General features: G+C 38.4%; 1 protein-coding gene and 1 long non-coding RNA gene across 5 annotated transcripts; one reads left to right on the top strand and one right to left on the bottom strand.

Moving 5' to 3' along the window:
- Positions 1 to 6,168: 6,168 nt before the first annotated feature.
- Positions 6,169 to 10,917, top strand: LOC104084732 (uncharacterized). 4 transcript variants are annotated; one of them, XR_011410271.1, is made up of 6 exons: positions 6,170 to 6,389; positions 6,482 to 6,636; positions 8,883 to 9,030; positions 9,280 to 9,540; positions 9,897 to 10,276; positions 10,438 to 10,917. It is a non-coding gene; the product is annotated as an uncharacterized lncRNA (long non-coding RNA). The 4 variants fall into 4 exon arrangements; XR_011410270.1 differs by having other exon boundaries at positions 6,169 to 6,389; positions 6,482 to 9,030; XR_004503872.2 differs by lacking the exon at positions 6,482 to 6,636 and having other exon boundaries at positions 6,171 to 6,389.
- Positions 7,224 to 17,447, bottom strand: LOC104084733 (putative ABC transporter C family member 15). Its single transcript, XM_009588681.4, has 11 exons — positions 17,295 to 17,447; positions 12,023 to 14,355; positions 11,809 to 11,895; positions 10,555 to 11,205; positions 9,881 to 10,045; positions 9,259 to 9,553; positions 8,941 to 9,155; positions 8,442 to 8,747; positions 8,107 to 8,170; positions 7,757 to 7,996; positions 7,224 to 7,656 (listed from the first exon to the last, which is right to left on the bottom strand). The coding sequence occupies exons 1-11, from the start codon at positions 17,332 to 17,334 to the stop codon at positions 7,529 to 7,531; spliced, it is 4,524 nt and encodes a 1,507-aa protein (XP_009586976.1). The 5' UTR covers positions 17,335 to 17,447; the 3' UTR covers positions 7,224 to 7,528.
- Positions 17,448 to 19,824: the final 2,377 nt, after the last annotated feature.

The following is a 19,824-nucleotide window of genomic DNA, read 5'->3' as shown; positions in this document are numbered from 1 at the left end:
AATCCTTGGTTAGGAAATTGATCAGAGCTGGTTACTACTGGAACGAGATGGAGAAGGATGCAAAAGACTTCGTACGAAAATGTAACGAATGCCAAAGACATGCCCTGATGATTTATCAACCAGGGGAAATGCTTCACCCGGTCCTATCGCCATGGCCTTTTATGAAACGGGGGATGGACATCGTCGGTCCCCTGCCATGGGCGCCCGGTAAAGCCCAATACATACTACTCATGACCGATTATTTCTCCAAGTGGGTCGAAGCTCAGGCGTTCGAGAAGGTTCGGGAGAAAGAGGTCATCGACTTTATCTGGGATCATATAATATGCTGATTCGGGATACCGGCTGAGATTGTTTGCGACAATGGGAAGCAGTTCATCAGCAACAAGGTAAGTAAGTTTCTCGAAGACCACAAAATTAAAAAGATCTTATCTACACCTTACCACCCTAGTGGGAACGGACAAGTGGAGTCAACAAACAAAACTACTCCAAAACTTGAACAAGAGATTGACCGATTCAAAGGCAAAGTGAAAATAAATCTTTCCTGAAATCTTGTGGGCATATCGAACGACTTCATAGTCAAGTACCGGTAAGACCCCATTCTCTTTAGTCTATGGTGCGGAAGCTCTAATCCCAGTCGAGGTGGGGGAACCAATCCTAAGGTTCCAATATGCTACTGAGACGTCAAACGGCAAGGCCATGGCCATGAGTTTGGACTTATTGTACGAAAGGCGAGAAGCTGCCCTGGTCCGGTTAGCTGCCCAAAGCAGCGAATGGGGAGGTACTAAAACCGAAAGGCTAACCTTCGACATTTCCAAGTCGAGGACTTGGTATTAAGGAAAGTTACGCTACACACCAAGAACCCAAATGACAGAAAACTAGGCTCGAACTAGGAAGGTCCGTATAGAGTTGCCTGAATAATCATGAAAGGTTCATATAAGCTTGAGTCAGAGAACGGTGTGCAACTACCGAACAACTGGAATGTGGCACACTTAAAGCGGTACTACTGCTAAGGTATGAACACAATTTCCTTTGAAATTTGTTATGCTTTGGACTAACTTATGTAGGTACTCGGTCGAGGATAAATTTGACAATTAGGTCTGAAAGCACGTGTTGTACTCTTTTTCCTTTAGACCAATTTTTTCCGAAGTGGGTTTTATGGCAAGTTTTTTAACGAGGCAACAGTAAAACGTGCTACCTTAGTTTCGAAGACCGGCCTAAGGCCAGAATTGTTGACCACCCATATTGGACCGATAGAATTTGAGCCCTCACAAGCTTAGTCTCAAATACTGGGGGGAGGGGGGGCATTATGCCCTAAGTTAGGATCCTTAGAAGGTGTTCTTATTTGATATTAAAAGCCAAGGCTCGATTATTATAGTTTGTTGTAAGTGTCAAACGGTCAAACGAACTGTACCCATGTAGCTCATTCTTGCCATGGCAGAAAGCTTATGCGCCTCTAATTATGTACTCTACATACAAAGTAATGAAAGAAATTTGCCCTTATATTTTATCACGTCACATGTGCACCATCGATATATACGTTGATTTACTTAGAACAAATAGCAGATCCTAAATCCTAGAGCCTATGGGCCTCCCCGAGTCGGGGACTGTTGTCCGATAATAAGATCGGACAACTCGAGCTATCGAATCCCGGAGGCACCGAGCCTATTAGGCAGGGCCCGAACACGAAAGGCTACGGCCAACTCAAAACGGCTCGGAGATGTCCAAGTCCGTAATCAGAAAGTAAGGTCCTTACATAAGATTAAAACCTATTAAAAGGTCGCCCTCAGCAAAACACCATCGTGTACGATTGAAACATTCAAGTATCTTAAAGTCTTCATTTTTTATCAGGTATTTCGAAGCCTAAGCAACTCAGAGTTGTTATCGAAACCTGACCTCATTCGGGCTTCGAGGGAACATGCACTCTAGATTATGTCCAATTTTATGCTAAGGCATTAATGACATTCTTCAAATAAAGAGTTGCAAATGGATACTGAAAAGTAAAAGACACATTATGGCTGAAGGGAATTTTTTTTTATACATTCCAAAAATATTTACAAAGGCGATAAAACGACCTCAAAATAAACAAAAACAAATGTACAAAAGAAAACAAAAAATAAACTAAGGCATATCCGCCTAGTCTTCACTAGAGCCCAATTCAGTGTCGGAACCCTCTGTCTCATATATCTCTTTAGCCTCGGCCCTTTCAATCTCGGCCGATAGATCGAACCCCCGGGCATGAATCTCCTCGAGGGTCTCCCTCCGGGATAGCCACTTTATGTACTCGGCCTTTGTTATCAAGCGGTCCTCGGCTATTTCCACATTGTTTTTGTATTGGGCCATCATTTCCTCGACCTAGGAGAAATCAGCCGAAGCTGCCTCTAACTTGGAATTCAATGCGGTATACTCTCGGGCGAGATCGTCTCGCTCCGAAACGACCGAACCCAGTTATGCTCAAATCTCATCATTTAGCCGAGACCACTTGTCGGCCTTATCCTTTATCACCCTGAGCTGGTCCTTAACCGATGCCAACTCCTCTTTGATAACCTCCTTTTTCGAGGCCAGGAGGTCGATCTAGCTCCTCAACATCTCGGCTGAAGATTTGAGCTCGTTCATCTCGGCTCGGAGTTGGTCAATCAGGTCTACCTTCTCCTGGACCTGCGAGGTTGCGTCGTTAGCAACTATGCTTAGCTTCTCATTTTTAATCTCAAATATCTTACCTTCTAGACTAGTACGGCATGCTTCTGTTTCACGGACGAAGCCTCCATTTGAGCTTTTTCTAACTCATCTTGGAGAATGGGGAGGTCCTTGAGGGCCTCGTATCTTTGTTCGCTGAGAGCCTTGTACACCTCCTGTCGGACTTGCTCCTTGAGCTCGAACTCAAGCTGGCTCATTTCCATCCGAGACTGAAGGAAGCTTTCATGATGAAGCACCGAGGCCTGAAAAATAAAGTGATGAGATCATGAAGAAACGCTAAGGTTAAATGAGCTACACGAAGGTCACAAAGAAAGAGAAGCATACCCGGTTCAACACCTATTGTACCTCATTGAAAAGGCTCAGTGCGCTCATCTCATTCATCTTCGCCTGATCCTCTTCGGTTACTAAGCACCGAAGATAATTGGCCATGCCAACGGTCCGAACAGTACCCGAGTATCCGCCGGGATCGTAAACACGACCGTTATTTTGCGGTCGGGATCCACGCTCGGAGCAGGGAACTACTTCACCAGCTTCGGTCTCAAACTCAGCCTGCCTGCTTCCAACGGAGCATCTTTTTTTGGGATCTCCAGGTGACCGAACCTAGAGTAATCCTCTAATGCGCCGATGTCCACGCCCTCAAAGAACAGGTTGATGGCCTCATCTGTGGCCCGCGATGTCTCATTTGGTTTCTCTTTGATGGCTTAAGCCTCGTCGAATAAAGACTGTGTGTGGGACGGCGATCCCATGATGTCAATGACACCGACGGCTTCCCTTCGGAGCAGGAGTAGCTTCTCAGGAAGCCGTAACCATTGGTTTTCCTTCGGGCTCATGAGTCAAAGAGGGGTTGACCTTTTGGTCACTTCCCTCGGTTGTTGCCCGCTCTTCTTCATCAACGGCTATCCGATGGGAGACGAACTCCTGGTCGTCATCTTCAGGATAGTCCCTGAGCCGGTAAAGGGATTCAGGGTCCGGTACCTTGGCCCGGGTACTCTCTTCGGGCCCGGACCGCTACCCTCTTCTTCTTGGCCTCGGCGTCCGGGAACTTGAAGACTTCCTTTTTCTTCTCCTTTTCTCCTCCTTCTTCACAGCAGCCTCAGGCTATCCCAGAGCGGATGATTTATCGGGTGAGGACGAAGCCTCGTCCTAGTCCAATGTCTAGAGCTTAGTGGTCTTAGGCAAACCTATGAAATAAAGAGAGGGACTTAGTGAAAATTACAGTTGAATATGAAAGTAAACTTGGCCGGGTACAACACTCACCATGGGAACGGGCCTCCCACTTGCCCTTCGATAATTACACCATTCGCGCTTGAAATACGACAGTTGTGTGCAGATCCCCTCGACCTACTCTTTGAAGCGGGTAACTGTGTTGGGGACTCGGGCAGTCGATGCATGATGATAGAACCATGCAATGAAAAAGAAGAACAAAAATCCAAAAGAAATTCTAAATACTCAAAAATGAGAGGAACTTACGGGCTAGGTTCTACTTTTCAGGGAACGACAAGAACTCGGAGGGAATGAGATCCTCGGTTTTCACCCGAACGAATCTCCCCTGCTAGCCTCAATCCCTATATTCATCAATGCTCGAGAATAGAGCTCTATTTGCCCGACGAACGATCTTGATTAATCCCCTTCGGAAGATTCAGGGACTGTAGAGACGAAGCAAATGGTCAATGGTGAATCAGGGTGCCTCAGTGTTATTAACAAAGTGGCGGAGGAGAATCACGATCCTCCAAAAGGAAGGGTGAATCTGCCCAAAGCAGACCTCATACCTTTTGCAAAAGTCGAGGACTATGGGATCCATCGAGGCAAGTGTGAAGGGGTATGTGTAAACACTTAAATATCCTTCCACATATGTGATGTCCTCATTAGGACCGGGGACGACCACTTCTTTGCACTCCTATTTGCATTCCTCCTGAACCGTAGGGAGCGTGTCCTCGGTGATGGAGCATATGTACCTCCTTAACTCCTCGCCTCGATCCCTTTGACTAGAAGCTTTATCGACCTTGAAATTATTTTTTATAAAGTAACATTCGGGGATGAAGTTCTTTAGAGGAGGTTCCGGGGCCACTTCAGGCAGCATCCGGGGATGAAGTTCTTTAGAGGAGGTTCTGGGGCCACTTCAGGTATGGCCACTTCAACATCCATGGCCGGGTTAGAAGTTGAAGGGACGGTCTGTTGAGGCACGGATTTTGAAGTCTTCGCCATCGAGTTCTGGGAAATATGAATAGGCGAGTATGAAGATTTGAAGACGAGGATAAAAATTTGAAGGTCAAACTTAAAGGTTCAAGGATGAAGTATGAAGATTTGAAGATGGGAAGATAAAGATATGAAGAACAATGTATGAAGATTTGAAGGGGTTAAAAGCAAGTGAAAAGTTCGGGGGTAAATTGAGGAGTTCTCGAATCGGAAAGTCAAAAAAGTGAAAAAAAAAACCCTAAGCTTTTATAGAGAAGAGGTAATTAATGCGTGACGTTTCACATTCTAGGATGGTCAACCGGCGGCTGACACGTGTCCGAAGTCAGAACGACGCGACTCGTGGGACGTTTCACTGACTGGTCGACTCGGTTGTTGCGTACGTAAGAAGGAACCGGGGTCAATTAATCACTTCTCGTCGTTTTGATAGATCTGATCTCCAAAAAGTGAGGGGAATATGTGTGTACGAGTAAAATTCGGGACAATGTTACCCCCGATTACCCAATAAAGAAACGAGAGGGAAGCACAGTCCAAGAAACTTCAAGCGAAGCCGAAGGGTCCCTCGTGTCGGAGCTCGGGAGGGATGAACAATGCATCTAGGATCGGGCACGGCTAAACAACGGATCTGGACCAAGTATAGTTTCGAGACCACGGGAAAAAGTTAAACGGTTGAGCATGACGAGTAGGGAGCCATAATATTTGCTCTCAACCGGATATTACGGCGCAAATCCCGTCTGATATAAACTGTAGATCGACATTTACCGAAAAAAGAAGATTTTTACCTTATTTCGACTTGTACTAGGATTAAAATTCCCCTATTATATAATTTTTTCATTTTAACACAATGTTGACATGCATATCAAAGGAATAAAAGTTTATTTTTGTCTTTTAGCTATTATTCAAAGTGTTCTTTAGTTACTCTCTTCTTTAATTGCAACCGAGCTCATATCGAGGGTTCGATCGAGGCCGGGTTTTAGTGTTCAGCTTAAGACCGGGCTTGATTGTTCCATTACGATTGGTTTGATAGTTCATTATGGTTTGATAGTTCATTCTCACTTTAGTCTAATTATTTGTTGTTCTCGAATTAAATCACGTATCCTTTAAACCGCGTATAAATTCAATTGTTACTCATTTTTAAGGGTAAACAAGTTTATTTTTCGTATTGTTAGTGCGTGATATTATAAAATGACGGTAAATAATATAATATATCCAAATGTTGTATTATCCGACCATACATTACAATACCATATATTATAACCATGCGAACAAGCTGTTTAAAAAAAAAAAAAAAACTAAGTGCAAATTTCACACAGCGTCGACCTCTTATGGTTATCATCGATTCTCAAATCTCATTCTACGTTCCCACAGAAAATACACACCATTGGAATTGCTATAGGCTTTACTGCCGATGGAAATCGTCAATCCATTTGCATTTTCAAGTCAAAGTCTGATGGAGCAAGTGCGTATATAGTTGGGTGCCCCTCTTGTTTTGATTCATTCAGGTAAAACTCGATTATCTCTCAGATTCCTTGTAACAATTTAGACACAGATGAGTTGATCTTTGATGAATTTCTTCAATTCATTGCACTTTTAGATTTACCGAACAGTCCGAGTCAAGCTACTGGGTTTCGGATGAACCCATACATTGAACTCTACATCTGCCCTTGGGTGGGAGGCATGAAGTCAATAGTAATTCAAAATATAAAGAAGAAAACATACCATGAAGTCAAAGACATTCAACATCTACATGTAATTTTCCGGCGCCCATGCATGAAGTAGGAAGATCTTTTGGTCTGCTGTGGACGTTCAATGCTGGAAACTGTTAAGTTTTTGTTGCTCAAGCACAATGCTTTTTTAACTCTATGGAAAATCAAAGTTCTGGGGTAAAGTCCAGAGCGGAGCCAAAATTTCAAGCTTATGGGTTCGAGATTCTAATCATTTTAAGTTACTGGTTCAAATTAATTAGTTGTACATAATTAGTGAAATTTTAAGATAAATACATGATTTGAATAGCTAATGGTTTCGGCCGAACTCGTAACCCACACTGTGGCTCCGCCTCTAGGGTAAACCTCTCAAGGCTAGAGTAGATGGACTCACACTGAGTGTTTTAATTGGGATTTGAGTATCGAATCTCCATGTTGTTACTTCTATGCCTCTATCACTCACCTATCCTCTCCTGATAATTGGCTCGATAATTTGTTAACTGTTTATTCGGAGTTGAGTAGTACATATATATCAAAAATTGCCTGCTTATTGAACTTATACTTTTTGTTTGTTACTACCCTCTGATAGTAACACGTGAGAATTTTGGAAGTTTCTTTATTTGCGACATCAACTTAACCTCTCTCAAAGTGAAACTTAGATTACACAGATTTTTTTGGTAACTTCAAGAACAAAAGTAATTCATGGTTTACAAATGTTACAGAATTTTAATGCTAGGGGTGTGTATCCTTCTTCATATTGCGTGCAATGTTCTTTCAAATAGAGAAGCTTCTTTACTATACTGAAAGCTTACAAAATTTCAACTCCCTATGAATGGTGATTGGTGAACTAAGCTTACAAAAGCACTGTCAGGGTGCTTAGTTGACCTCTACAGTAGGCTAGTAGCTGAGGCTGATATAGACCTTTTTGAGAAGCAAGGTCAAGTCTGTAATTTAGCTAAGCTGTTAAAACTTTTGGATCTCATTGAATACTCCTTTATCAATTTTGAGAAGAAAGAATCCTCTTTTTCCAATAGCTTTGCTGGTGTGTCATATTCGGCTATTCTTCCTGTTAACAAGTGAAGGAATTCATATAGTTAGAATCAAGAAGTTAGCAGCTTATTCAAATCAAGAGGATGGAGAGATATTAGATGTATTCAAATATTTACCTTCATTCAAGACTAAGACAAGATCGCTATCGATGACTGTATGGATTCTGTGAGCTATTGTGACAACTGTTCGATTTCTGAATTCTTGACTGATAATCTTTTGTAACACTGCATCAGTTGCAGCATCAACTGATGCTGTTGCTTCGTCCAGAACGAGAATGCTGCTTTTCTTTAGCAAGGCTCTTCCAAGACAGAAAAGCTGCCTTTGACCGACACTCCAGTTCTCTCCATTTTCAACCACTGTTAAACTGACCGCATTAGTAGCTTTCAAGAAGTAATACGCGATTGCTTTCATAAAAAAAAGCCGAGTCTTAAATTACTATATTTAATCAAGAAATTTCTAGTCTCACCTGTAGTTTCCAGCTTTTCTGGCTTTGCACGTATTATATCACCAAGTTGGCATTTGTCCAGAGCCTGACAAAAGAAGATTACTGCACATTATTCACAATCGAATCACCAATATTTAAGTTAATTTCAACTTTTTTCTTGACTACATATAGAAGTTGGTTAAAGTTTATACCCAGTCATTTAAACTTTGCAAAACAAGTACAAGACCTACCAGAGGGTTAACAAGTTTTTTGTGCTTTTAGCTTGTTACCATGCAAAGATGACTTATAAGACAATCTGTCAATTTAAGTGGTCATTTTTGCATAATTATTTGTGCAATACTCGGTGCAATAAGTACCTCCCAGATTTCAGTATCAGAGTGCTCTGCTAGTGGATCTAAGTTTCCTCTAACTGTTCCCTCGAACATTGTTGGGTCCTGAGGAATAATACTTAGCCTTGACCTCAAATCATAAAGACCTATCTTGCAAATATCTATATCATCGATGATGATGCTTCCTTCTCTTGGTTCTACGATCCGGAAAAGGGCCTGAATGAGGGTTGATTTACCACTTCCTGTTCTGCCCACAACACCGACTTTCTTACTTCCTGGAAATGTGCATGTAATGTTTTTCAGAACAGAAGGGAGGTGTTCAGCATAACGTATCTGCAGAGAGAGATATGGTGATGATATCAGAGGGTTGAAACTTTCAGCCACGCAAGCTAAAACTTTTTTTTTAAAACATGTATATAATATTGCTGCCAGTTTTCGGTAAATAGAGCTTCATTCCCTTCATGTCAGGTGTTCAAACCTCAGAACTGAGTCTAGTTTGATCTAAGCTATGTGACACTATCATTACCTGCAAATTTTTGAAGGAAATTGTTCCAGTTTCTGGCCAAGTGCTTGATGGTCTGCTATTTTCAATCACAAGAGGTGCTTCACTCGCAAGGTTTGAATACTGGAGAATCCTTTCAACTGATATCATTTTGTTTTCAGCATTGCAAATATTCCATATTACTGAAGCTTGTAAAACATTCAGATTGATTCCATACGTTACTGCCAATCCTGCAATGCCTGTAGAATATAAAGCGACATCAGTTTTGTGCTTTTAACGTCTTGGTTTTCCTACTTGTGCTCTACATAATAACATGAAGGAAAAGCAATTTCTGATACTTACTTGGATTTATAATTCCTTCAGGGAGTGTGACTAGCAGAACAAGGGAGAAGGCAAAAACAAAATTAGATAGCTGGTTCAGTCTAAAAGAAAGCCATTCCATTGCTGATACATTGTGGAACCATGGCCTTGAATGACCATCTATGAGACAAAGGTTTGCAAGAGCAAATCGATCTTTTTGGTTGAAAGCACGAATGGTTGCTGCTCCTGCGAGTGATTCTGCAAAGTGATGGAGGATTGGAGCTCTTTGAACTCCAGATAAACGAGCAAGCTCTCTTGCAGTTGGTATGTAGTATTGCTGGCATTTTTAACAATAATATCTTAAAATAACATTCTACAAAAATTAGAAAGAATCTTTGTAATCTTCAACAAACATAAAGTTTGTTCATCCTTTGATCTTTAAATATAATTTTACTAATATTTTCCCAAACTTCACTTGATCATGTATACAAAAACTCTTCTATAAGGTGGAGATGAGAACTTATTTTAGCAGCAAACTTGGTTTTATCGCCGTGTCAGCCTCCCCTAACTTGACCACTAGAATTCTTTGCCCAAAACAAACCAGCATCTTCTTGTTTTAATATAATTAGCATTTAGAAATCTAAAACTTGTACATCTTACTCACCTGGTACCAAATGCAGACTGCTGTTACTGGAATAAAGATGACGAATACTTCCCATGCGACCTGTGACATGACTGCAATTGTCCCAAGAAGCTGAATAATGGAGAAGGCGCACCAACCCAACTTGGTTGCCATTTCCAAGTCTAAAACACTTTGGTCTGTGGATACCTGTTCATGTAATAATATGTTCTTGAGTGATTGATCCAATGGAATTGCATCAATGAATAAACTGAATTTCAGCCTTAAGTTCTTTAGGTTATGGCTAGAATTAGCTCACTGTGTTTTTTCATGGTATTATCTTGATTTTCTTATTCTGATACTTTTCTGTGGATTAACTTATGAGTTACACATTCAGATACCGCATGACTGTACAGTGAAAGATCCTACTTGCTTTATGCGGTAATGAGATATAACTGATATGTATCCTCTGACTTATCATTTTAGTATCTGTCTTTGATCAGTTTTCCTTCTCAGAGGCAAATTGCAGTAGTGGAAAAACAAAAGAAGAGTTGTTATCATGTCTGGTTTCTTACTAGTTAATTCTTTTTGACATTTATCAGCGATCTAATGGTGAAGTACGTAGCTGAATCCACACTTCTTCAGATCAAGGGAAGTATACTACAGCTGATCTGCTGTCCCCATGTCCAATCCCAATCAGCTAAATTTGAGTTACTTACGCGGTTTAAGATTCTTCCAGCAGGAGTAGAGTCGAAGAAGAACATAGGAGCACGAAGGATGCTGTGCAGCATGTTGCTGAAGAGCTTTTCAGCTGTTCGAAGGCCTGTTATAGCCACAAATGATGACCGGACTAGAACGCAAAGGGAACTTCCAACAGAGAGAAGCACATAGACAAAAAGTATGAAGTTCATCTTCTCAGCTATTGGTGCTGCATCACCTGTGGGACATGACCATGCCATCCAGTAGTTGCTGGCTATCTGAAGAACTTGAAATGATGATTGTGCAAGAAGAATTATTGGAACAAAGGCACCACCTTTCACAATGGACAAGTAAGAAAAGTAAACTTCTTTTCCAATGCTTCCTTTTTCTCTCTCCTCATCCTGCACAAGTCTGCCGTCCTTTTCTGTTATCTCTACGCAGAGATTGTGTTCTGAATCCTGCTTTGTGACTGGAAATTCTGCATTTGTGTTACTTTCTGTATCAAGCTCACCATCATTAATTGCATGTTCAGATACTCTACTTGAGCTTTCAACTGTTAAAATTGAATCTAAAGCCTGGTTATGTGCTCCAACTAGAACTTCAAACCCAATATTTTGTTTCAATAGTTCTCCAAAAGTACCAGCTTGTGCAATTCTTCCGTTTTGCATCACCTGTTGATATTAAGGAGTTATATTTTGGAATTAATTTTTTCACATCATAGTTTTGAATGTTGTTCAAAATTCTGCAAATCTTAAGATGCATCAAGTATTTTCCATAAGAGTCTAGGTATTACTATTCAAAAGAGTCTTCCTATTATTGTTTAAAATGATATTGGCATCCTAAATAAGCAACCTCCAAATACTTGGAAAGGTCTAACAAATTCAAGCTTGTTTGCACAGTGCAACAAGTATACAATTGATTAAGGAGTAGATCTTTTTATTTTGGGATTTTCTAGAGTTTAAAAATGACTGTCCCAATTTTTCTTTTGCTCAGCCCATAACTAAAAGGCCTGCCTTTTCAGGATTATAAGGTGTATTCGAATATGAAATCCCTTCTTAAAAGGACTTTGATGTGTTCATATAGACAAGTATATATAACTAAAGCGTTCGAAATTCTTTTATCTGATTCATTCTCAGAGTCGCTGTACAGGCAGGTCATTGTTTTGTGTGGGTGATGCCTGAATTCATAAATTATGCAGATGCTCTATCAGTTAAATGACATCAATTGGGTGCAATAATGGAACAAATTGAAACTTATGCTGTTTTCCTGCATACCAGAATGAGATCTGCTGCAGGAAGAAACTCAACTTGGTGTGTAATATAAAGTATTGTCTTGTCCTTGAGAACGCCCATCAAGCACTCCTGTGCCATGAAGAAAATGTAAATATTAGTACTTAAATACCATAACATTACCTCACACCAGATGGATAATGAGGTTTGAAAAGCCAACACTAGAATTGCTAGTTGATAGACCTGCTTAACAACCCACCTGAAAGAGGTGCGTGCCTGTGTGAGCATCAACGGCACTGAAAGGGTCATCAAGCAGATATATATCAGCATCTTGGTAAACCGCACGAGCAATTTGTATTCTCTGCTTCTGACCTCCGCTCATATTTATCCCTCTTTCTCCTATTTCTGTAAGATCACCAGCAGAGAATAGTTCAAAATCTTTTTTCAGAGCACATGCTTCAACTGTTCTGTCATACTTGACACTCTCATAAGGTTTTCCAAATAGAATATTCTCCTTGATATTTCCAGTCAATATCCAAGGAGACTGAGGAACATATGCCACTTCGCCGCTGATCTTCACAATCCCTGACAGTTTTGGCATCTCTCCTAGTACACAAGAGAGCAAGCTTGACTTCCCTGATCCAACAGTGCCACAAATTGCCACCTTCATTCCCCTCTTTGCTTGTAATTCTATTCCATCAAGGGTCGGGGTTCTTGATTCTGTGTCCCAGCTGAATTTTCCACTCTTTATCTCAACCCCAACTTGCGTTTCATGTTTGGGAACAAATTCAACTGCATCGGGTTTAATCTCATCTTCCTGTAAGAATGAAGCAATTCTATCAGCAGAAACTTTTCCTTGTGCTATCACATTTAGCAAATCTGGCAAATTGAATATAGGATTTTGAAGCATCCGAAATGTAGCCAATGCAGATAAGACCCGCCCTGCAGTCAGTGGAATGCCCATCATAACGCATCCGGAAAAAGTTGCCACTGAAATAAATGTAGGTGATCCCCAGAAGATAAAAGCAGTTAGGGCTGACAATCTCAGTGACTTCCATAGCCAATTATGTTCCACTTTTCTTAAGATTTCCAGCTTCTGGAGATAATAACTATCCCATGCCTGAAGTTTGATAGTCTTCATATTTCGAAGAATCTCTGAGGTGGATTTCATTCTTTCATCCTTGGATTCCATTATCTTAGTTTGATAACCTTTTTGGATCCTTGTCAGGGGTATGTTGCCAGTCATCACTATCAGAGTTGCTCCTAATGCAACAAGTGCCCCCTTTCCTAGATTCATGTGTAAAATATAGATTGCCAATGATATCTGGATGGGTAGCATCCATATTGTGTTAAGGTACCATATAAAATCCGTAATCCTTTGGACATCTACGCTCATGTAGTTGATTATCTCTCCGCTGGTATAGCTTTGGCGTGATTGACTTGATAAAAGCAGGCCCTTTTGGTAAATGTGCGATATTAGAGCAGCTCTGAGCCGAAGGCCTAACTGCCGAGCTCCAAATATCCACTGCCTTTGTGCTATTGTCTCAACCATTTTTGCACCAAGAAAGGCTAGTGCAAGAAGATAACCACTTCTTAACCCCCGAAGTTTCTTTTCATTGAGGAAATTTACAAAGTCATCTATGAGGTAGGGACCTACATAAGATGATCCTGCACTAATAACTGCAAAGAGTGCATTGATTGCTGCTTTTTTCCTTGCAAATACATAAATGGCCTTATAGATAGATGGGTTTGTGGTTCCATCCTTTTCCTTTACATACTTCAGGCTTTCATCAAAGGAATCAGATAGAAATCTTGCAGAGTCCCTGAAGTCGACATCTGGGACTTCATCCTGGTCAAGGGGCTTCTTGACTCCAACTTCAAATAGTGGGTTAAGCCAAGAGAAGGTGATCAGTTGGATAAGAGTAGCTTTTCCATATGGACTGTCCCTTTTAGCTTCTGAATGCTTTTCATTCTTTCCATTTAGAAGTGGTTCAGTTGTGCTGTCTGAGATGTCAAGAATTATGCCGGTTTTCCCTCTGATAGAGATAACCAGAAGACAGGCAGATGCAATAAGACCAAGGATATCCACATAGTCAGAAAGTCCGAGTTGTTCGTCACTTGTGATGACAAAATGGGCATCTAGAGTGGCACGAGCAAGAGACAGAAAGAAGCTGGAAATCCACCAGATTCTAAGGACCCAGGGAAACTTGATGTAATTCCTATTTAGAGTTCTGCAGAGCACGACAAATGAGGCTGCCCATGATGTTGATTGCAGAATCTCAGATGAAAGAACTGGAAATTTGAATTGGCAGTGAGCACCGTTTCTCCTTTGCAGCATCAAGAGCATTATGAGATGAGTGCTCAATAATACAGTCGTGCAAATAATGCTAAACATGTAAGAAACACGGGCTTTTGTTCCAAAAGTGTACTTCTCGACTGTCATTGCCTTCTTTCTGAATTTGCATAGGAGTGAATTCACCAGTAAGATTCCGAGGAATCCAAGTAGGATAATGATGCTGGCGTCCTCCCACAAGCAGCGTGATGTTGGCTGCACCCACGCAATCTTTAATTCAGGGGAGTTTACATCTGCCACTGATCAAAAGAAGAAACATAATATCATCAGATTAAAGGATTCACCATTGCTACAGAGAAGCAAACTCTGTAGCAGATGTTCTCGCTAAAGCTGCAAGTAACATGCAAAATGGAGATGCTGTTTTTTTCTATAACTGGAAAGACCTTCCAAGGGATGCTAGAGGTTGCTCAAGGACGGATCAATTCCAGATGCCTAATTTTAGGATCAAGAGACGAAGGAAAGGGAATTTCTTGTAAGTCTCCCAATTCTTTTGGAAATTTAACTTCTTTAACCTAGTTTTCTTTGCACTAGGATCTCTCTTTGTTCTTGGAGATGTTACAGTACATGATGTGGAGATAACATGTATAATTTTGTCATTAAAAACATGTATAAAGTTAGGCATGCCTAACTTACTTGATGTAGATGGAGAGGTAAGGTTTTATGTCCCCTTCTTCATGTGTTCTCATTTTGGATGCTAATATACAGGTCTGGGGTTATGCCTAAACACCCACCGTCAAGGTGAGTTTAAAAAAAAAAAAAAAAAAAAGATTAAAAGATTCACCAACTAGCATCTCTTCTCTGCAGTCCATATGAAAATTTCATCAATTTCTAGTCATCATTATTTGGTTCTGTTCAGATAAATGTACTTCTCTTTGCGTATAGCTTAAACAGAAGAGAGATTAATGTATTCATGAATTTTACTGCTTTTATATTTAGACTCTACAATGCAGCTTCTTGATTATGTCTTATCTCAGGTAGAACGAAACTGCTAATACTCATCTGGTCATGCATCTTTAATTTACTACTTTGTTTGAGTCTACCTTGCATGCTAATGTTCATTATAATTTGTTAGGGAGAGGGTATAAGATCATACACGAAGTCGACCTTCCGGTGAGTTGGCATGCTTTAGTTCTCCAAAAAACGTGTCAGTGGCACCTAAGGATATAGCCTAGTGGGTCAATGAAATGGGTGAAAACCATTAGAGACTAGGGTTCAAATTTCATCAGAGACGCTAGATGATGTCTTCATATTTGTCTCGTAGTGAATCTACCATTCACAAACCTTAGGTTATTCTAATTGTCCTAATGCAGCTCTAGGCTTCAGCAGACAGATTTATCTGGCTCTTGATTTGTTGTACAACTTCTTTTGAATGGCATTTAAGAGTGATTTGTTCCATCACCTTGGAAAATAAAGAAATGCTGAGTGGTTTTTTTTTTCGTTTTCCTTCTGAAGATCTAGAGTTTATCAATATGGTTTTACTGAAAACGGATAAATATATTGCTCGATGGAGTAAATAGATTTTGTAATGGCGTAAGGCCATTTTTCACTTCTTTTTGTAATCCAACCATTCAGCTAAATCTAGAAAATTGAAACAGTAAAGAGCCAGAAGTTGAATAAATCAGTAAAAGTAAACTCAAACTAGATCTGGAAATGTAGCTGTCATTGAAGTGAAAAAACAAAATATGGAAAAGGTCGTATAACTCCACGCATTATTTTGAATAAAATGCAGGGCACTCTCTAATATAATTTTGTTCTGAGCAATGGCGTGTCCAAGATTTAGACGTGAGTTCTAGTTCTAGTTTAAGATGCAGGCTTTATATCTATACTTTTTCGTCACTGGTTCTGACAGTAAATGGAATTATTTTAAGGTATAATCTAATCTTGTTCTGTACTTGTAATTATTAAAAGATAGTATATATTAAGGTAATCTTTTGAACAATGTACGTAATAATTCTGACACATTCTAAATTTACTGTCAATCTGTATCAAGCTCGATAATAGGAATCTCTAACGAATCTTACCAGATCTAGATTTGAAAATGGTATAGATAAATGTCTGTTCACTTGTCTGGCTCCTGTGCTCTCTTTGCAATCTTGCACATTTTCTTCACCTTTTCATTTTTCACTCACTCTGGTTTAACTTACTTTTTTTTTTTAATAATTGTTATGTTCAGGCGAACTTACTTGCACACTAATTCTTCCAGCGGCATAAATATCGAGTAATTCTTTCCGTCAAGGCTTGGACAGATAGAAAAAACCATCTAGTTTTTGTCTTCGTTGGAATTGAACGTAAGACCTCATCATTTTCAATACACTTTATTGACCACTAGACTACACCTTAAGTGTTAAAATGTTATACCAATTCGATCACTGTACTTTATTTTGTTCTTCTCATTGCTCGATCAACAAGACGAAGCCGAAGAAATTTTTACTGGCTTTATCAGTACCCTAGAGTTACAATAAGCCATAGTCACCCTAGAGTTAAAATAAGTGACGGATAAATTTGTCGTAAGACAAAACTACTATAAAAGAGAAAGCATTATGATACAATACGAATTGTTCATATAACCTTACCGTTTCAATCACGTCTCTATAGTGCCAATCCTTATCTATGTAAAACTTTTTCTTTTATTTTTGTCTTTCTTCTTAAACACACAATGACCTAATACAGCTTCCTCTTAATCTCTCTTTGAATTGCTGGATAAACAGAAGGCGGATTTAGAGCGAGTTTTGTGAGTTTTACTGGACTATTGTTTCCATATGCATTTAATAAAAGATGAGAACTAACCAATTTAGAAGAGACAAAGTAAAAGCTAAAACCGCATCTTATAATAACCTGGTGAATTGAATGCCCTTGATTAACCATAGTCAGGTGATAGAAGAGTTTACAAAAGTCACATGTCATGTTACTATTAATTTGGTATAAACATCGGGGTAAATTTTTATACCATATATATGTCTCTTTATTTTTCTGTAACAGCAAATTACTTTTACCTTAACTTTATGATATATATATATATGAAGTGGTGTCAATGGAGAGTTTGGCTTGTACGTAGACTTTCATGCAGTTGAAAACTAACAAATTCTTTTGGATTTGGAATACTAACAAAGTCAATGAAACAAAAGACAGAACTCTACTCTAGCTAGCAAGAAAAAAAGAGAAAGGAGAAAGAGCTTACTTGCTGTATAAAGGAGCTTGGAGATAGATTCTAACACCATAGTTTCCTTCTCCAGTCTCTCTTCCACTCGTTGAAGAGAGATGTAAAGAGCTTTTGAAACTCTAGGATCCAATTAGCTACCTTTTAAAAGAAAACATGCCTCCAGCCACTTATATTATACTATGTATTTTTATACTCGACTAGTCACTTAAAAGATATTTAATTGAAGACAAATTAATTCAGTTAGAATTTGGTATTTGTTGATCTTTTTAATTCATATCTAAACACAATTTATAATCAAATTCATATAGAATAGATTTTTCAATTTCTAGTTAAATTAGGTTTTTACTTTTTACACTAGCTATTTTTTGAAGTAGAGAAGTGTGGAGAAAATTAAAGGCGAACTGAGATTTTAAGTGAATTATTTTTTTGGAGTATTTGTATAATTCAAAAGGTTACCGTCCATTCAATGTTAAGATGAAAAATAAGATAGATAACCTGTAGAACATATCGAATAATACTTTCTCCGGTTCACTTTGATTGATTTTTTTGGTTGTTTTCACACATGTTAAAGAATCCAACTTTTAGCATTAACTAATAATAAATTTGACCATATTAATCTTAATTTATTTATTGAAAATAAAATAAATATTCCTAGGCTCTTTACTCCAAGGATAACATTGGAAAAAAGAAGTTAATTACTTCTTGATATCTAAAATAATCAAATATTGTCGACCATCAAAAAAGGGCCAAAAAATCAATTAAAATGGACCTGAGGAAGTACTGATAATGTAAAAATTCATTACACTTCTATGCACATAAATTAAATTCAAAGTTATATTGGATTAAGAGCCACATCATCTGATCATATGGAAGAATTCAATTGCATTGGAAAATGAGGAATTTTCAAAAATTACTATTGTTTAGTAGCTATTAATTTCATATAGCTACCATATACATAATTACTTCATATAGCTACTATTCAGTTGTTACAATAGTGTATTCGATATATTCGTGCTGCTGTATTCATGAATACAGCAGCAAAAAGCGCCTAAAATCATGGCAGTCCAGTTGTACGCGCATGTATTCATATGTATTCGTGTCATGTATTCACAAATACAGTAACTGCAATCACCTTAAAAATAGCTATGCCCATTTGTCTAATAACAGAAATAATATCAATTAGCGTGATACACTCCTAATATAACTCAACAAAATCAATTCTAACATGCCTCATCATCAACCCAATTAATTAGAATGATTTTTCAGTTGTATATAACTATTGTATTTAACTTTTGTATTTAGTGTGTTTCAATATTTATTTTTACTGTTGCATTCATTAGATTCGATGTTTGTATATACTGTATTCGCTATTTTATATTTAGTGTATTCAAATATATTTGTATTAACAGTATTTTAGTTATTCCTAATACATGTTATTGCCGCTGTATTCAACATATTTTATTGGTTGCATTCACTGTATTTCTATTTGTATTCAATATATTTTACTGTACTTTAAAATTAAATGTATTCATTGTTTATATTCTGTTCTATTTTAATATTTGTATTTAGTGTATTTCAATGTTTATATCCTGTATTCATCCATACTGTATGTACAGTATGCATGAATATAGGTGTATTCAGCTGTATTAAAAAAATACAGATTTTTGAAATACATAAATACAGGCAAAAAAATATATTTATATAAAAATACAACGTGTGTGAGTAGATTTGTACATAATACAATGTATTTATATTATTGTATGTGACTAAAATAGCAAAGAAGAGAAGAAAGTTCGTCGGAGATGGCGTTTTCCAGCCAAAAAGAGAAGAAAGTTCGTCGGATCCGTACAACATTCAAGTGGCTATAAGTGAAACAAGCAAAAAGTTTGGCTATAGATTAAGTGAGCATTTGGACATAAGAATTGTGAAATTTTGGAAAAAAATGAATTTTTTTAAGTGAAAATGCTATTTGAAAATTAGAATTGTGTTTGGACATGAACATAATTTGAAGCTATTTTTGAATGTTTGTGAGTGATTTGAAGTGAAAATTTTGAAAAATAGCTTTTTGGAGTTGTTTTTTTCTTTTTTTCCTAAAATTTTAAAATTCAACTTCACGTGAAATTTTCATGGCCAAACATCTATTCTGAAAAAAGTAAAAAATAATTGGTAGAATAGCCTGATAGACACTTGTAGTTGTACTGTTTTGACATCCCGGTCCCTCTACTTTACGAAATTTCAACCGGACACTTAAACTCGATCAAAACATGCTACCTTTTATATTTTATAGAAAAATAGATATTTATGGTATATACTACCATTGAGACATGAAATACGCTATTCTATAGCTACTATTTATGAGTTTCCTCTCTCTTTCTTTCAATTAACACAAGATTCTTTCTCAGATTTTTTCTTCTTTCTCTCTCTCTTCCTTCTCTCTCTCTTCGAGCAACTCAAGTCCTAGTATTGATGATCGACGAGAAAGAAGAATCTCTTTCTCTTCGATTCTCTCTCAGATTTTTTCTTCTTTCTCTCTCTCTTCCTTCAACTC

Source organism: Nicotiana tomentosiformis, chromosome 8 (assembly GCF_000390325.3).
Source record: "Nicotiana tomentosiformis chromosome 8, ASM39032v3, whole genome shotgun sequence".
NCBI lineage: Eukaryota > Viridiplantae > Streptophyta > Magnoliopsida > Solanales > Solanaceae > Nicotiana > Nicotiana tomentosiformis.
The sequence above is the reverse complement of the archived record's forward strand: the minus strand, read 5'-3'. Positions and strand labels throughout refer to the sequence as shown.